General features: G+C 38.3%; 1 protein-coding gene across 2 annotated transcripts; it reads right to left on the reverse strand.

Moving 5' to 3' along the window:
* Window positions 1–1740: 1740 nt before the first annotated feature.
* Window positions 1741–19035, reverse strand: LOC131147590 (uncharacterized). Of its 2 annotated transcripts, none has more exons than XM_058097082.1 (4): window positions 18692–19035; window positions 18419–18539; window positions 2175–2339; window positions 1741–2003 (listed from the first exon to the last, which is right to left on the reverse strand). In XM_058097082.1, exons 1-4 carry the CDS (start codon window positions 18890–18892, stop codon window positions 1843–1845), a joined length of 648 nt encoding a protein of 215 aa, XP_057953065.1. In that variant the 5' UTR covers window positions 18893–19035; the 3' UTR covers window positions 1741–1842. The 2 variants fall into 2 exon arrangements, with proteins under 2 accessions (XP_057953065.1, XP_057953066.1); XM_058097083.1 differs by having other exon boundaries at window positions 1741–2067; window positions 18692–19020.
* Between the last annotated feature and the right edge of the window lie 604 nt (window positions 19036–19639).

Raw genomic sequence — 19639 nt, forward strand, 5'->3', positions numbered from 1 at the left:
GTTGTAGGCAAAATGTCCATGACAATATTTATTCTAACCTCATTACATTATACCCTAACCTGTGTATCCACAGCATATGAATGATAATCATATTTTCAACCCGCAATCATGAATATATATAAAATTAAATTTATGTCCTAGGCTTTTCAATAATTATAAATAGGAAAATAATTGGGCACACAATACTTTAATTAATCAAAGAACCTCAAAACTTCAGACACTGTTTTATATTATTAATGTTGTAATAATTGTATTACCTAGGTTGTTTATTAATTTCCATTTTAATTATTATAAACCATTTATTATTATATGTAATAATACTATGTAACAATGGAATATTACGGTGCACTTAAGTCCAATTGGTCAAAACAGCAGAAGTATTAAATCCCAAAAATAAAACTCCAATAAAATTTATTAAGATAACTGAATTCTCATACCTTGTGAAAATGCTCTACCCCATTAAATTCTAAGTTCAAATACTCAGCAAGTCCATTATATGGAATAAAAAATTCCCCACATCAAAAACTTAGTGAGAAAAAATTTATTAGGATTTATTGATCAATTTTACAAGCACTATTAAAATGTTTAATACAGTGGAATAAAATGCACTAGAATTAAATAGAATTCACCAGTCCATTTCCACAATCTTCTCATAATTCTTTTATATCATTTAATTTTTTATCTATTCCATTCCACATTAAACGAACTGAAAAATAAAATCAAGCACACCATCATGCATATTATTATTATAATTTCTTTAATAAATTAACCAAAGGAAAATTTATTACTAGCTTTGCCTTACATTATCCTATACCAATATGCCTTTGTCTCATTTAGTTATCAAGTTACATTTGTTTCCCATTTTTTTAAGGCCGAATTGTAAATTTAGTATTCACAAAACCCATCAACATGCGTGCACTAGATTACCAACACACAGTACCCGTTCTTTGAACTCATTCTATAGAATATAACATGAGAAAAATATTTAACACAATCGAATGGAATGAGCCCAAATGCAATAGAAAGTATAGAATAAATGTATATAAATAATAATGATCATGATCAATTCCATTTTATTCTATTCTTGCATACCAAACAACTCATTACCGTGTTAGATTGAAGTTTAGTTTGCTTGGGTGCTTGTTTTGGAATGCCTAACCAGTGGGGAGGGTTTGCTTCAAGCTAGCAGATGCGGCCTTCTAAAGATTCACATTGAAGTAGAATTTGGGCTTACCTATATCTTCATAAATCTAAATTTAAAGTTTCAATTACATGCTTCCAGATGCAGGGTGAAAGTGATTTAATATTAGTTATTGACTGTTAGTGATAAGTGTGACTATAGGAGTTAATCAAAGATGTGTCTGCTCTCGATAAATTTAAGCTAAGATTAGTAGTGTACACAAGCAAATCATGTTGCTGATTTACTTGCTAACATAAGTCATTTGTATGATGGTTTTATAGAATGTGTTGGATCATCTTCAACTGCAGTCCTCTCATTATTACTCAGTGCACTTCTAATTCAGGGGGATGGAAAATTTATTTATGCAAAGAAAAAATTCATCATTTCTGATGCTAGGGGTGCATGGAGTCTCGAGGGTTGGAATTGGAGATTTCACATAACTAATAACTGTGGAATGTGTATTGTGCAGTTCTCAAGTTCTATAACCCTATATTTGGAGAGATTTTGAATTTGAATTTGTATTAAAATTGAATAAAATGCAGTATAAAATTGAATTAAAATTTGTCCAAATCAAGATTTGAAATTCATGCTCCCAAACACAGCGTAAGTTCTTTTTCAATTTTTAGGACCAAATTTTACAAATTCAGTAATCAAAAAACTCATTAACATTTGAGCTCCAAGACTGACATCTTTACCTTCAGAAGCAAAGATCCGGGGCAATATTCACTGCAAGGAAGATTATTTCCTTTTCCTTTTCGATACATTGATAGCATAGAAGAAAATAGAATCTCAATGGCATAAAACTCTCTCATTTCAAGATTCACTGCAAGGAAACAACAACAAATCTGCTTGGCAGGAATCTCTGTTTGTTTTTGTGCCTGCGCATACTGGGTGAGTGTGTGTGTGTGTGCGTGTGCGTGAGAGAGAGAGAGAGAGAGAGAGAGGCTGCCTGTAACTCCAGAAAAGTGTGGAAATATAGAAAGAATCTACGAACCAGTTCTTACTCCATACAGTTCCCTCAAGCTCTGGATTGCTGGCTGAAACCCAGATCGCAAAGGAACAACAGACGCAACCCGCAGATGCTGTGCGTTGCCATTCTTTGGTTCAGACAGTGTCATTCTAAACATCTCCCCCTCTAGTATTCTACCAGCAGCTGCAGCTGAATTCAATATCCCCACCAAAAGACAGTCAACTATGTTTTTAAAGAAAAACCAAAAGACAAGAAAGAAAAGTTAAAGTAATTTAAAATTTTACATGGAGCAAGGTAGTCGTGTGTAGAAATCCTTAAGGCTCAAGCAAATTGAGAATGTACAGCTGGCCTTGGCTGAACATGCTAGTGGGCAATATGCCACTTGCTAAGTTGGCAATTTAAGACATCTAATGCTTGAATGGGCCAATCCTCCTTTGCAACTGACATGCAACTACAAGCCTATGTAAAGGCACTCCCCATGTATTTCAATACAATCGTAATACTAAAATCCCATGAAATAAAATCGTTGTTTTCTCCACCTCCTTTGCCTTCTGCTGTCACGTATCAAATCTCTGTTTTTGCGCTTTTAAGTGTCCAGGAGTCTAGCTTTACATTTCTTGTATAATACACCCAATAAGCCAGCCTCTTGATCTCATTTTTCTTACCATAATCTCCTTGCATATTAGCCATTACAATGACCTCAAGCAGCAATAACAAGCTTGCCTTCAATTATTCTCACAAAAATTCCGATCTTTGTCGGAGAAAATTACAACTTATGGAGCACTCTTCTGAAAATATTGCTCATCTCCAAAGATCTTTAGGATATTATTGAAGAGGGATATGAAGAAACACCGAGTCCAGAAATTAGAGTAACTTGGTCACCAACAAAACAAAGTAGCACAAAAAGAACAATATGTAATATGCAAGAGCCTTATCCTTTATGCACCAATAGGGGTGAGCATAATTCGGTGAAAACCGAATTAATCGAATTAACCGGCTGAAATTGGTCGGTTCGGTTCGGGTAAAACACTTGGTTCGGTCGGTTCGGTTGGGATTTTAAAAAAATTCGGTTATTCAGTGTCGGTTCGGTTAACAACCAAAATAATTTGGTTAACCGATTAACCGAATTATTAATTAATTAAATTTTAAATATAAATTATGAATATAATTGTTTTTTATTATGAACATGGATATACCTTGTAGAAATTAATGTTGTCGTCGAAGGGGATGACGACGCCGACAATAAACATTTTTAGCAAAAATTTTTTCATCTTTTTTATTTTCAACGTTTCAATAATAACAAAAACATCGCCTTCTTTTTTATTTCCACTTGATTTGCGAAGACCTAGAATAAATAAATAAATAAAAGTTATTGCACGTCAAAATAAATAAGCCTATGTGATAGAATAAATGCATTAACAGAATTATTAAAATAAATTAGTTATGAAATTTTTATTTAATGTATAATTGAATAAATTCGGTTAAAATCGGTTAACCGAATTACCCGAATTGGTAATTCGGTCGGGTCGGTTCGGTGTGATTCAGTAGTTCGGTCGGTTCGGTTAACAACATTATTTAACCGAATTTTTCGGTTAATTCGGTTAATTACCCGAATTTGGCCGAACCGACCGTTTGCTCACCCCTAAGCACCAAGGGGGAAGTAAAACTATCCTTCCTAGAATTATGGGTGCAAATACTTCAAAAGATGCTTGGGAAATTTTAAGAAAACAATTTGGAGGTTATGATAAGGCAATTTCCATTAACCTTCAAAATTCATGGCAAGAATTTGATAACTTAGTCATGAAGGAAAGGGAAGATGTGCAACAATTTTTTTACCAGAGTTTATATAATTATTAATCAAATTAGAGGCTGGAGATACATTAGAGGATAAAAAAATTTGTTGAAAAAATTTTAAGAAGCTTGTCACTGAAATTTGAGCATATAGTTGCTAAAATAGTCTATCAAACAAACTGTCACAGCTCACTTTAGATGAGCTACTAGGAAATCTTGAAGCCCATGAAAAAGGAATTAGCAGATTTTCAAACCAAAATCTAGAGCAAGCTTTTCGATCCAAAATAAATATTGGAGCACAAAAATATCATAAAAGAGAGCAAGATAATAAGTTGTTTCCTTGTTACTATGAAGAAGAAGCAGCAAGGCAAGTATTTTCTTCTTGCATGAATGCTCAAAGTTACCAAGAAAGGAAGCAATAGCAGTCCATACAATGTAAGGTAATATTAAACTCATTTATGATTGATTTATGTTCCTAATTTAATTCGGGATTTTATTGGGAACTGTTACAAAAAAGGATATAAGGTGTATTTTGATGATGGAGAATGCATCAACTAAAAAAGGAAAAATATCACTGTTGCAAGAGTAAAAATGAATTTAAACAAAGTTTTCCCTTTATCTATGCCACAACATAAGAGAATTGCTTTTCAATGTCTTCATATTGATGATTCTTATTTATGGGATTTAAGATATAGGCATCTAAATTTCACAGGCCTAAAATTATTGAAGGAGAAATGTTGTTGAATTAAGAAAAAAATTTAGGAAGGCTGTATTTATGAAAAAATGAATCAGCTAACATTCCGGAAGAGCCAAAGCTTCAATAAAATAAGTGTATGCACATATTTGAGGGCCTACAAGAATGCCATTGCTCAATAATAACAGATATTTTATTCCATTTGTTGATGATTCTACCAAAATGATATGGGTTTATTTTCTAAAACAAAAAATAAAAAGTCTTCACCACTTTTCTTCAGTTCAAACCATTTGCTAGGAAGCAAAGTGGAAGAAACTTGATTAAATAAATCATAGTGGGGAATTTCTATCTATAACATTTAATGATTATTGCAAAAGTAAAGGCATAAGAAGGCATCTAATAGTACAGAATAGTCCCAAAAAAAATTGAGTAACAAACAGAAGAAACACAAAATTGCTGAAATGGTTCAAAGGATGCTAAAAGGTAAAGGACTCCAAATAATTCTTGGCTAGGAGTCAATATTGTTGTTTATATCTTGATCAGATCTTCGACAAAAGCAGCTCAAAATAAGACTCCATACTTTTGAGAATTTTTTATTGAATAGCTTAATTCACAAATTCTATCACAATATCAAGAAAAGTTTGATGAAAAAGGAGAGAAGAATATCTTCCTTGGGCATGTAATTTAAAGAATATTGTTTGCTAGACACAAAGACAAAAGATCTTATAACTTATCGAGATGTTATTTTTTATGAAAAGGCATCAAGGAGTAGGAAAGAAAATTACTCACCAAGATCAACATTGCATATGCCTAGTCGATCCTCAACTTTCAAAAATCAAAATCTTCAAGCAAAGTACAAACCAAGTCCAAGTTCTAGTACAAATGAATCTCCCAATTCAGGAACTTCACAATCAAGCTCTTCAACGGAAATTTACTTAGAATCAAAAATCCCACAAGAAGGGTTGTTCCTTGAGATATGTATATATATATTTGTTAACAAAAGAAGGTATGTTAAGAAATTGAATGTACAATCAAAGTGAGGATACTAAATCCTCAAAAAGAAAAGGAAAAACAAAGGCAAAGAACAAAACGAAAAAATAAAAATAAAAGAAATAAAAAATTTTAAAAAAAATAACTGAAATTATCCAAGAAAGCCCCTTTTTTAATCCCTTCCATCATAGTTCACCAAACACTTCATATTCGCTAATTCTCTCTGACCCTTCTTTGCCTTAGATTTTCCACCACCACGACTAGCTTCATTTCATCCATCATTAGACAACGTGAGGCCCAAGTTATCCAACAAATTCTGAGTTTGAAGGTCTTTCTCAACAAATTCTTGAACTAGAGTGGGTAGAATACCATCTTTTACCTTCAGCTTTTTTTAGAAACATCATCCTCAAAAATATTAATTCCATCTAAACCTTCTCAAGGAGGAGGCAGCACATAAGATAAATCCCTGAGACAATCAAAAGAAGAGCCAGAAGAAAATCCTTGCTGCTCCCTAATTTGATCCAAAAGTAAACCCTGGTCACACTCAAAATCACCGCTACCTACACTATCATCCTCTGAAACATCCCCCCTTATCTCACTATCCTTACTTGTATTAATCCTCTCAAGGATTGGCTCTTCCACTAATCCTAAATTCAATTGGGTTTCTTTTTTGTCAGTCTTAAAATTTTCATCTCTCTAAAGCTTATTACAATTTCTTCAAACAAAGTTACGTAAAATTTTCAAAGAAGGAAAAATATTACAAGGAGTTTAATAAGATTTATTACTTAACAAATTATTCCTTCTAATTGTATTAGCAGCTTTAGCTTTAACTGACAATTTGTAAATTAACCATGTTCCTATGCTTTGTAAATTTGTTTCAATTTTCCATATTAGAATGCATGCTTTTCCTTATGTTCTATGAATTCATAGACTTGTTTCCATTAAGGTTTGGTTTGTCTATGTGCTTACTCTTTCTTCTCCCCCAACTCTGCCTTGCTTTTAAGGAGTGGTGTTAAATGAATTGTCCTCCCAGAATCTAAGAAGGTTGTCATGACTCATGATCAAGAAGGGCAATGCGCTCGCCCTTCCTTTTGGAGTTTACAGAGCTAGATTACTCGCTGCCAAAATCCAACAGTTACACCCAGCACTCACTGTCAAGTAGTAGCAACTACTGGCGCTTCTCACGAAGGAGGAGGAGGTTGCGTAAGTAATGTTGTCGTCGTTCAAGGGGGGATTTTGTATCGAGCACGGGATTAAAGAAGAAGAAGAAGAGTCTCAAAGAAGAAAAGAGAAGGGGAAAACAATGAATCATATGCTAACTAGATGCCTAGGATTGCTGACTAAGACGCCAGCACAGCCTTTCGCCCACTCTCTTTAATGGATGTTTGATTTTAAATGACATTAAACCAATTCCAGAAGTTGGATCACTTCAATTGTAGAAATTAAACTACGGTGATCATATTGGATTTAAGTGTTAAGTTGGCTGACCACGATTGTCTTTAACCCGAAGAGAGGAGGTACAAAAGATTTTCTTGTTTGTCTATATGTTGGTGATTTAATATACATAGCACAAATCCAGCAATGATTGAAGAATTCAATAAAGCAATAATGAAAGAATACAAGATGACAAATTTGGGCCTAATGGAATATTTTCTTGGAATTCAAGTTTGGCAATGCAAAAATATTTATTTTTCTAGAAAAATATCTCGAGGACTTATTTAAGAAAATTTATAAAATCCAATTTCTACATGAGTGATAGTGAATGAGAAGATGCAATTAAATTTTGGAGCGCTTAAGGTTGATGGAAAGACATACCCGAAATGGTTTGCCCAGTCAACTCAATTTCAAGATTTATGCATCAATCCAACAAGTTACACTTTATAGCAACTAAGAGAATCTTCAAGGAACAAGAAAATTCTGCATTAGATGTGCCAAAGAAAAAGAAGACACATTTGCGGGATACACCAACCACATCTGGAAAAGTTCGAGCAATACAAGAAATGTATTTTGCTTAGGACAAAAAATTATTTCAATGGGTATCAAAAAACGAAAATAGTCGTTCAAATAGCTGAAGCCGAATTCAGTAACAAACAACAGCATAAGGAGCAATATGTCTAAGAAGACTAATACAAAATGAAGATGCTCCAACAACTATTCACTATGATAATATGCCCATAATTTCAATACTAAAGAATTCAGACCAAACATGTTACATTACAACATCACTTTATCATAAACTTGTGCAAAAAGAAGAAATTCGCCTAAAATTTGTCAACACCAACGAGCTACAGCCAGGGCAATTACAGCAGAAAGTTTCAAATGACTTAAAAATTATGTTAAAATTACAAATTAAGAGAGGAGGTTTAAAAAAAAAAAGAGTGAAGCAATTTGTAATTTTATATTGGATAAGAGAGAAGCGCATGGAAAGCCTTTTTAAGTTTTAAGGAAAAATAAAATGGTATGGATAGCCTTTGTACACACAAGTGGGCAACACGCCACTTGCTAGTTGGCCACTATTAGCAATACCAGTACCTCACCTGATCAGCCCTCAAAGGACAACTCATCAGCAACTGTTGCAGCTGTGCCAAGCCAGAACCCTTCAGAATAATTTTCTGTTTTCACACGTGTTCTGTTTCTGTTTGCAAAACTGAAATCTGTTATAAAGCATATTCCTTCTCGATGTATATATAAATATCAAGTTTGCATTACATAAGTGAATAGATGAGGAGAACACAATTTCTCTCAATGTCAGTTTTTTATCTCTGTTTTTGTCATGGTATCAGAGCCAGCTAGGACTCACATCCATCATTCCAGGTTTTTCAGCTCATAAAGCTTTCCCACCATGGCTGAAATTCCTGAACAAACAAAAATTTCCTCCCCCCAAATCTCTACTGCCTCTCTTTCCTTTCCCACAAACTTAATCACTGTCAATTAAACCATGAAAATTATCTTCTGTGGAAAACACAAATCATAACAGAACCTGTTCGGGTATGTTGATGGGACCATTGTTCCCCCCACCCCCACTGTTTGATGAAAGTTCACAGCAAACAAATCCTGCGTTCTTATCTTGGCAACAACGGGATCAAGCCATCATGAGTGTTCTCATATCCTCCCTCTCTGAAATTTTGATTGCACATGTTCTCGGGGCATCCACGTCTCGTGAAATATGGGCTATTCTTGAAGAACTCTTTGCTGCAAAATCCCAAGCTCGCATCATGCAAGTGCAATTGCAGCTTACAACCCTTAAAAAGGGTTCGGATTCCATTTTTTCTTATTACCAGTGAGCCAAACTTCTCCAAGATACTCTTGCTATGGCTGGTAAAACTTTATCTTCTTCTGATTTTATCACATTTCTCTTGGCTGGCTTGGGCACAGATTATGATTCAGTCGTCTCCATTACTACTCGTGTGGAACCTCTCAGTCCAGCTCAAGTCTATAGTCACCTCCTTACTCATGAATCTCGGTCAACCCATCAGCAAACTGGTCTTACGGCACCCCCTGAGTTCTCAGGCAATATCACTCAAAAACAACCTGGTAACACTCCTCTCCGAGGTCATGGTTTCTCTCATGGCAGGGGCAGTTTCAGAGGGCGTGGCCAAGGACGAAATGGTGGCCGTTTCTCTTCACCTCCATCCTTCTTTTCCCCTCACCGTCCCACTTGTCAAGTATGTCACAAGCAAGGCCATACAGCCAATACCTGCTACCATCGATTTGATTACAATTTTCAGTCCCCTCCCCCACCCTCCCTTTCAGCTCATCTTACCTCTGCTTCACCCTACGCTCCAGCACCTCATCACCCTGTCGACAATAACTGATACCCTGATTCTGCTACTACACATCATTTTACGCATGATTTCTCTAACATTTCTCTTAATCCATCTGAGTACAAGGGTGACAAACAAGTCCGTGTCGATGACGGTAATTCTCTCCCTATTCACCATGTTGGCAGTTCCACCATCCCCTCCACAAATGGCAATTTTCTTCTCTCAAAACTCTATCATGTTCCCTCAATTTCCAAGAATTTAGTTTCTATTAGACAATTCTGTGCAGATAACCCTGTATTTTTTTAATTTCACTTAGACCTTTTTCTGTGTGAAGGATTCCCGAACCAAGAAAGTACTCCTCCACAGCCCTACTAAAGACGGCATGTATACTTTTCCACCACCATATCCATCTCCTCAAGCAAATATTGGTGATCGTGTCTCTTCCTTCCAATGGCATATTCGGCTAGGCCATCCGTCCATGCAACTAGTTGATCAAATAATCTCTCAGGTTTCTCTTCCTGTCAAGTCTTCTTCTTCAACTGGTCCATGCTCCTCGTGCTGCAAAGCTAAACTCCACCAGCCACCATACGGTCGATCCTCTTCCCGATCTACAGCTCCTCTTCAACTTCTGTTTTCAGATGTATGGGGACCTGCACCAGTGTTATCTCGTGGTAGTTTCAGATATTATCTTTCACTTGTAGATGACTACAGTAGGTTTACCTGGATTTTTCCATTAAAATGTAAATCCGATGTAGTCACAGTTTTTCTATCTTTTAAACATCATGTAGAAACTCTCCTTAATACAAAAATTCAAGCATTACAATCTGATTGGGGTGGAGAATTTAGATCTCTCAATAATGTGTTACAATCTTTCAGTATCTCTCATCGCATTTCTTGTCCCTATGCTCACTCTCAAAATGGTTCAGGTAGAAAGAAAACACCAACACATTGTTGAGACTAAGCTTGCACTCCATGCCCATTCTTCCACACCTCATCCTTACCAGTCTGATGCTTTTGTCGCTGCTTTTTTTTTAATCAACAGACTCCCTACTCCCATTTTGCATAGGAAATCACCACTTGAAGTTTTGTTTCATCAAAAACCGGACTACATGTTTTTAAAAACTTTCAGTTGTCAATGCTGACCTAATCTTAGGCTGTATAATAGTCACAAAATTAGTTTTCGGTCACTCCCGTGTGTTTTTCTTGGATACAGCTCTTCTCATCATGGCTATATGTGCTTTCACGTTCCCACCTCACGAATGTACATCTCACGAGATGTTCACTTTGATGAAAAATAACTTCCCCTTTTCTTCTTCTAACCCAAGCCCATCTCTTCCCTCTCGGCCCATTTCCTCGCATGTTCACTTACCATTCATTTCCCCTTCTCACACTCCCGGGCCTTCACAACATCTTACTCCCCATTCTACTCAGCCCAGCTCATCGGCAACTACTGATATCAGTAATCCATCTATCTCACACTTACCCACTTCAACACCTCATAGTCCTAGCCCAGCTACATTTCCATCTCCACCCAACACTGACATATCAGCATCCTTTTTCATACCCAAGCCCGCCTACTGACTCCTTTAGGGCACACTCTACCTCATCTTTCGTAGCTTCGCATCTGCCCATCGAACCACCTCCCCCTTCTGTTTATCCCATGCAAACCAGAGCCCAATCCAACAAAAATTGTCCCAAAATCAAAACTGACGACACCATTTCCTAGCCTCTACCCCGCACCCATGTCACTTCCACTGTTGTTCTACATGAACCCACCTACGTTACTGAAGCTTCCAAATTTCCCAAATGGAGACGCGCAATGTAGCTCGAATTTGATGCCCTCTTGTCCACTAATACATGGTCATTGGTTCCCCCTACCTCTAATCAGAACATTATTGGCTGTAAATGGATTTTTAAGACCAAGCATTTGTCGAATGGCTCCATTGAACGGAGAAAAACATGACTAGTAGCCAAGGGCTACAATCAACTTGAAGGTTTGGACTACAACGAAACGTTTAGTCATGTGGTAAAGCCAACTTCCATCAGGTTAGTCTTATCCATTGCCATTTCTTCTGGTTGGCCAATTCACCAGTTAGACGTCCACAATGCCTTTTTGCATGGGACTCTTGATGAACATGTGTTTGACTCAGCTACCTAGGTTTGTACACCCTCAAATTTCCCCAGTATGTCTGCAAGCTCAATCGTGCTTTATATGGCCTTAAACAGGCTCCTCACGCCTAGTATGCACGTCTTAGTTCTCGGCTGCTAGAATTGGGCTTTGTTGCTTCCAAATCAAACACCTTCCTCTTTATTTATCGACATCAATCTACGGTCCTCTATTTCCTAGTCTATGTGGATGATATCATGCTCACTTGCTCAAATTCGAGTGTTTTAGCTCAAATTATTTCAGTTTTAAGCACTGATTTTCCTATTAAGGATCTCGGGTCTTTACATTATTTCTTGGGCCTTGAATGTCATCGTAATGGTACTAGTCTCATGTTATCTCAACGGAAATACATTGTGGATTTGCTCAAAAAGACAAATATGTTGAACTGTAAACTCATTCACAACCCCATGTCCCCTTCCACTAAGTTGTCTGCTTTTGATTCCACCTCTGTGGAAGATCCTTCCTTATATTGAAGTGCAGTGGGCAATTTGCAATACTTACTATTCACCAGACCAGATATTGCCTTCTCTGTCAACCGGATTTGTCAATATATGCATGCCCCATGCTTCTCCCATTGGCAAAGTGTTAAGCGTATTTTACGCTACCTAAAGCACACACTTCACTATGGTCTACTTATTACACCCTCTCCTACTCCATTTCTGGATGCCTACACTAATGCAAACTAAGAAGGATGCCCCGATGACAAGAAGTCGACCGGTGGCTATTGTGTCTTTTATGGCAAGAACTTGGTTTCGTGGAGCTCAAAGAAACAATCTACTATAGCTAGATCTAGTACTGAGGCAGAATATAAGGCCCTTTCCCATGCAACCTGTGAAGTGTTGTGGCTGCAATCACTTTTGTCTGAGTTAGGAATTTTCTTGTCCAAACCTCCTACTCTTTACTATGATAACTTGGGGGCTACATATCTCTCCATGAATCCGGTGATGCATTCCCGTACCAAACATGTAGATATTGACTATCATTTTGTACGGGATCGAATTCACACAAAAGCTCTTCAAGTCTCTTTTCTCTCAAGCAAGGATCAACTTGCCGACATTTTTACATAGCCTTTATCAGTTTCAAGGTCCTCCACACTGAGATTGAGCCTCGTTGTACTTCCAAACATGCTTGGCTCGTGGAGGCGTATTAGCAATACCATTACCTCATCTGATCAGCACTCAAAGGACAACTAATCAGCAACTGTTGCAGCTGTGCCAAGCCAGAACCCTTCAGAATAATTTTCTGTTTTCACACATGTTCTGTTTCGGTTTGCAAAACTGAAATATGTTACAAAGCATATTCCTTCTTGATGTATATATAAATATCAAGTTTGTATTGCAGAAGTGAATAGATGAGGAGAATAAAATTTCTCTCAATGATGTTTCTTATCTCTATTTTTGTCAACCACTTTAAGGCATTTAATGCTTTGAGTAGGCCAACCATTTAGCCAATCCTCCTTAGCAACTAACATACGACTACAAGCCTACACAAAAACATTTCCGGTGCCTTTCCATGCAATTGTTGTATTAAAATACCAGGAAATAAAATTGTAGTTTTCTCCAGCTCGTCTGCCCTCCACCTTCATGTATAAACTCTGTTTTTGGTTCTTTAAGTTTTCAGCCTTCTAGTTTTACATCTTCCATATGCAAGCAATAGACTAATGGGCAAACTCAATCCATCATTCACAGATTCTTGTTTGAAGCAAATTTTAACAGAAAATTGTAAAGAAACAGAATGGCTGAATTCTTCTCTAAATTTCTCATTGATGATGTGCGTGTATATATACAAGAGAAGGGAATATAAAGCATAATAAATTTGTTACATGTTTGTTAGTGTAAAACAGAAAAATGAATAACAGATTACAAAAGGGAATAACAGATTACAAAGCTTCAGATTCCTGCACACCAAGTGTTTGTGAAAAGGTCTCCTTGTGTGTTGTTGGGTTATATAGCTTAATACACCCCTTTGAGGCAACATTGTATTTACAACATTGAGACTCGATTTGAACGGAAGAAATTTGTCAGCAACTAGATGTTTGGTTAAGACATCAGCAATTTGACCTTTGGAGCTAATGAAAAAAACTTTAAGCGAACTGGCAGCCACTCTATCTCAAACTAAATGAAAATCAATATCCATGTATTTTGTTCTTGAGTGAAAAGCAGGATTAGCTGAGAGGTACGTTGCCCCTAGGTTATCACACCATAAAGTAGGAGCTTGAGAAAGTTTGATGCCAAGTTCACACAACACTTTTTGTAACCAAATTAGTTCAGCTGCTGAGGAAGCTATGGACTTGTACTTAGCTTCCGTTGAAGATCTAGCAACAATCTATTGCTTTTTGGAGCTCCAAGAAATGAGGTGTTTGCCAAGATAGATGCAAAAGCCTCCCTTGGAACGACGATCATCTGGACAACCCCCCTAATCGGCATTCGAGTAAGCTTGGAGAGTGAGATTTGATTTGGAGGCAAAAATTAGACCATCATTTATGGTGGCTTTCAAATATCTGAGTATGCGTTTCACAACACTCCAATGAGATGCTTTTGGGGAATGCATGAATTGACAAACCTTGTTGACTGAGAAGGAGATGTCTGGTCTTGTAACCAAGAGATATTGCAAGCCTCTTACAATGCTACGATATAGGGTAACATCCTCAAAAGCTGGGGTATCTGATTTGGACAATTTTAGAGAAGCAGCCATTGGTGAGGAAATTGGTTTGGCATGAAGCATATTGCTGCGGCTGAGAAGATACAACAACAACAAAACCAAGCCTTAGTCCCACTAAGTGGGGTCGGCTATATGAATCATTTTCCGCCAATTTATGCGATCATGGAACATTTCTTTTGATATATTCAAGGATATTAAATCCTTACTATCTCCTCCCAAGTTATTTTAGGTCTACCCCTACCCCTTCTACTGCCCCCCACAATAACTAAGTCGCTCTTCCTCACACGTATACTATATGGCCTACGTTGCAAATGTCCATACCATCTGAGTCGTCCCTCCCTTATCAATACCCAAAAAGAAAGATAGAGAGCCACGATCTTTTACTGGAAAGGCAAGTCCCAAATCATGAATGAAATCAGTAATGGCGGACTATTTGGAAGATGTGATGACTATATCATCCACATATATGAGCAAGTACATATGCAAATCATTGCAATTGAGGATAAACAGAGATGAGTCAGCTTTAGAAGCAATAAAACCATAATCAAGGAGCCAAGAACTTAACTGAGCAAACCACGCCCGTGGTGCTTGCTTAAGCCCATAAATAGCTCTCTCAAGCTTGCAGACATGGGAAGACCGAGAGGGATCCACAAAACCTTGAAGTTGCTGCATATAGACATCATCAATGAGCACACCATGTAAGAATGCATTTTCAATGTCAATTTGATGCAAACACCAGCCACGAGAGACAACAATAGATAGAATAAGCCGAATGGTGGAGGGTTTTACTACAGGGCTGAATGTGTCATGGAAATCAACACCTGGTTGTTGATGAAACCCTTTGGCAACAAGACATGTCTTCTGTCTCTCAAAAGAACCATCAGCTAGGGTTTTGGTGGGAAAAACCCAACGGCATCCCAGTACATTCATGTGAGGAACAGGCGGTACCAAAGTCTATGTCTGATTCCGAATGAGAGCTTGGTATCCTTTGGTCACGGCCTCCTTCCATTCTGTGTGTTTGATAGCCTCAGAAAAACTTGAAGGATCATCCGATACACCTGCAGAGACAATGAGACAATTTCGAGTAGGATACAGCATGGTTCCGTCAATAAAACTCCGTGGACGAGATGAATTGGTGTGAGATCGAGTGATGATAAGGAATCGAGGTGGGATAAGACAAGGACTAGGGTTAGGAAAAACAGGGGATGGAGGGGGTTTGGGAGAAGGGTCAGAGGAAGGGGATAATGTTGGTGAGATTATTGGGTTGGAGATGGAGGGAGATTGGTTGGGCCGTGGATGATAGGAAATAGAGGTACATGGGTGCTTGGATGTGGACCTAAGATAGAGGAGGGAAAAATGGGTAGAGAGGCTGGCCGGGAGGTGGATGAATTAGAAAGTGGTTTAGGCCTAGTTTTGGAGAGAGGGAATGAATATTCATTGAATATGACATCATGGGAAATGTACATGCGATTTGTGGTTAGATCAAGACACTTGTAGCCTTTATGTGCTAGACTGTAGCCTAAGAAAAGACATGATGTGGACCGGAAATTCAACTTGTGAGAGGAATATGGTCGAAGATTGGGTCAACATTCACACCCAAAGACTTTAAGAAATTTGTAATCGGGTTCTTGATGATAGACCAAGGAGTAGGGAGATTTGTTCTTTAGGACTGAAGTGGGTAAGAGATTAATCAGGAAAACCGCAGTTTCAAAAGCCTCAGGCCAATATGAAAACAGAAGAGATGAGTGAGCCAAGAGGGCAAGGCCTGTTTCTACAACGTGGCGATGCTTTCTTTCTATGAGGCCATTTTGTTGGTGAGTATGAGGACATGAGAATCTGTGAGTAATGTCAAGTCGTTTGCAAAATGTGGTGAGAAGTTGAAATTCACCTCCCCCATCTATTTGTAAGGTGATGAGCTTGGTATTAAATAGTCGTTCAATGAATGGTAAAAAGGTGGTGAAAATATGGAAGACATCGGACTTTAACTTGATAGGAAAAATCCAAGTGAAATGTGTAAAGGAGTCCACAAATGAAAGATAATATTTATAGCCATTTCTTGAGGCATAGTGGGCTAGACCCTATAGATCAGCACATAAAAATTGTAAGGGCCTGGTATAATGGGTCTGTTTTGACGAAAAAGGAAACTGATGACATTTTGCTAGGGGACATTCAAAACATTGAAAAACATAATCAGTGGGAGATACTGGAAGGTACTTGGACCGCAAGACATGAGAGACCAAGGTTAAAGAAGAGTGACCAAGCCTTCGATGCCATTGATCCGTGAAGGTTCGTTCGCCAATATGGGTTGATGGAGATGACGGAATGGTTTTAGCCGAAGGAAAATGGTAGAGACCATTACAGGTTGGACCAGTGAGGAGGATTTTCCCGGTTGTCTTGTCCTTCACATAGAAATGAGTGGAGTGAAACTCAAAATAACAGGAATTATCAACACATAATTGAAGAACAGACACTAAATTCTAGTGATGGACGGAACATGCAGAATATTATTGAGAAGAAAAGTAGAGGAGCTGCAGGAGAGGGAGGTATCACCAGAATTTTCGATTGGAAGTCCATTGCCATCACCCACCCGAATGGTTTCACCACTTGCATATGCCTCAGAAGATAAGTTCAAGTTAGATAGATCATTCGTGAGATGATGAGTGGCGGCAATATCCAGGTACCAAACCGATTCAGAAATTGGAGTCTGAGCAGTGTAGAGTGCAGAGAAATTGTTGGGAGCTTCAAACTAATATGCGTGGTTGAAACGTTGTCGGCACTGAAGAGCGACATGGCCGGCCTTGTTGCAGACCTGACAGATAGGACGGTGAGCATTGTAATGCTGAGATGGATGTGAAGGAGATGAAGATCTGCCACCGCGGCCATTGTAGGAGAAGTGTCCCCTGCCACGATCTTGACGTCCTCCTCGATTGGGTCCACGACCATGCTGATCTCGTGCAGAGGAGGTGAAATGTGCAAATGGTTTGAGAGAAGAAGGAATGGATCTGTTTGTAAGATCAAGACGAGACTCATGGATGAGGAGGAGTGGATAGAGCTCATGGAAGGAAACAGGGGTGGGTCTGGTAGTGATGGAGGTGATGAACTGCTTGTACGAAGGGCCAAGCCCATTCAACAGATATGTGACAAGATCTTTATTGGAGAGTGGATTACCATTAGCAACGATGGAGTCAGCAAGGAGGCGAACTCTGCCAAAGTAATCGGAGATGGACTGGTCACCCCAGGAAAGATTTGTGAGTTGGAGTCAGATTTGAAATTCTGTGGCATGAGCGTGAGAAGAGAACATGGATGAAAGAGATGTCCATAATTGGTGGGCAGTGGTGGAGGACAGAACATAGCCTAAAATGGAGTCTGAAAAGAGAGGAGAAGAGGATACTAAGAACTAGTTGGTCGGTACGCCTCCAGGAATGAAAATCTGGGTTGATTTTTGGGTTTGACAGGGAGGAATCGAGAAGAAATTATGATGGAGGAGTGGAAGAACCATCGACAAAGGAGAATAAATCTTGCCCACATAGGTAGGCAGAAATTTGAACCTTCCACAAGAGATAATTGTCGGGGGGGAGTTTTGTGGTTACTATGTGAGAGGAGGAAGCAGCAGACGAGTAAGGAGAAATGGAAGAATACTGGTTTGCTGCCATTGCTGTAGGATCGGAAGGACTGTTAGTTGCAAGCTCTGATACCATGTAAAGAAACTGAATGGCTAAATTATTCTCTGAATTTCTCATTGATGATGTGCATATATATATACAAGAGAAGGGAATATAAAGCAGAATACATTTGTTACATTTTGTTGTGTAAAACAGAAAAAGGAATAACAGATTACAAAAGGGAATAACAGATTACAAAGCTTCAGATTCCTGCATACAAGTGTTTGTGAAAAGGTCTCCTTGTGTGCTGCTGGGTTATATAGCTTAATAAAAATGACTTTATTATTGGCTAAAAAACAGACCCATAAAATGAAGCTACTCAAGTACTACAGGTCCATTTCCATTCAAATGGATGTACAAGGTTGTGAGTCTTGTGACTTGTGGCCTAGATACCCTAACAGGACCAATTTTCAAGCGGATATGACACAGAAGACAAGTCATTCTCATTCAATTTACTTCCACAACGCCCCAATCACATATTTCACTCGAAGTGCTCAAAATCTCAATAAAAAAAGGGAGGCGGGGGGTAGAGGAGGTACCAGCAAATGGGTGGAGCTTGGCAAAGTCGAAGAACTCATCAGCGGAACAGCCAAAAAGCACCCTCGCAGCCCTATCAAAGCAAATCACCACAAAAACCTTCGTGTCTGAAGCTACGGAAATCTGCGAAAAAAAGAAAAAAAAACCGAAGGATTTAGAACAGAATTACATAGACAACGACCCCCCGTTTGTTTCTGCGGAAAATCTTTGTCCCCGAAAAAAAATATCCCTCTAAATTCCCCTAAAACGACATTTCTCAAAAATGGGTTAATTACAAGAACGCGAAAGAGGCGCTTGGAAGCGGAGGAGTTGGGATTGAAAGCGTTTGGGTCGCAAAATTTGCAGAAGGGGGGGGTGGCGGAAATGCTGGGGTCCGGGAGAGTTCTCTCGCAGACAGAGCAGACTCTGTAACAGAAGCTGGTATGGTCCATGGCCACTACAGTGCAAACTAGGGTGGATGACTTATCAACTTCCATAGCTTTTTGGGTTTTTCGTTAGGGTTTTTAACAAGTTTTTCCGGGGTTCTTTCACTCCTCCAATTTGTCGATCACCCCCGTTGGCTTCTAGCTCCCTGCCCCCGGCAGCATCTTTTGGAGAAGGATGTCTTACGTCTACCCGTAACCCGCCTCTACATTACCAGTTTATATACGAGGCCCACCATATGCCACTAGGAAAGCTTAAAGCCTAATTAGAACTACTTCTTTCGAAATTATCAACCTAATAGAATATTCTTATATTCCTGAATCGGCTCAGATCCAAAAAACCTCCCCTCCTCTTGTAAATCCCTATAATATTTTTAGAAAAAAGAAATCCTTAGCCAACCAAGTCCTTAGTCTTCTTATATCTCATAACAAACCTCAAGTCAAAGAATACGTTCTGACTACAGCCCTTGATAAATGTCTTATCCCAACCTCTTTCAGAAAATAATAAAACTAAAAAGCTTGGTTAGACTCAAAACTCGATTTGTACATTATTGCTGAATTCGAATTCGACTTGGTAGAATGTTTAAATAGTTTGAACTCAACTTGAATTCAAATAGAATCGAGTTAAGTCGAGTTAGGAGACGAATCGAATTTGAATAGTTGGCAAAGAAGTTTGGCTCACTTAACCCTTGGAGAGTCGAGTCCAAATAGTTTGCGAGAAAATTTGATTCACTTACACGCCTACTCAATGTTTTTTCATCTCTCATCAAAAATCACATATAAGCCAATGAAACTTTAAGA

Source organism: Malania oleifera, chromosome 2 (assembly GCF_029873635.1).
Source record: "Malania oleifera isolate guangnan ecotype guangnan chromosome 2, ASM2987363v1, whole genome shotgun sequence".
NCBI lineage: Eukaryota > Viridiplantae > Streptophyta > Magnoliopsida > Santalales > Ximeniaceae > Malania > Malania oleifera.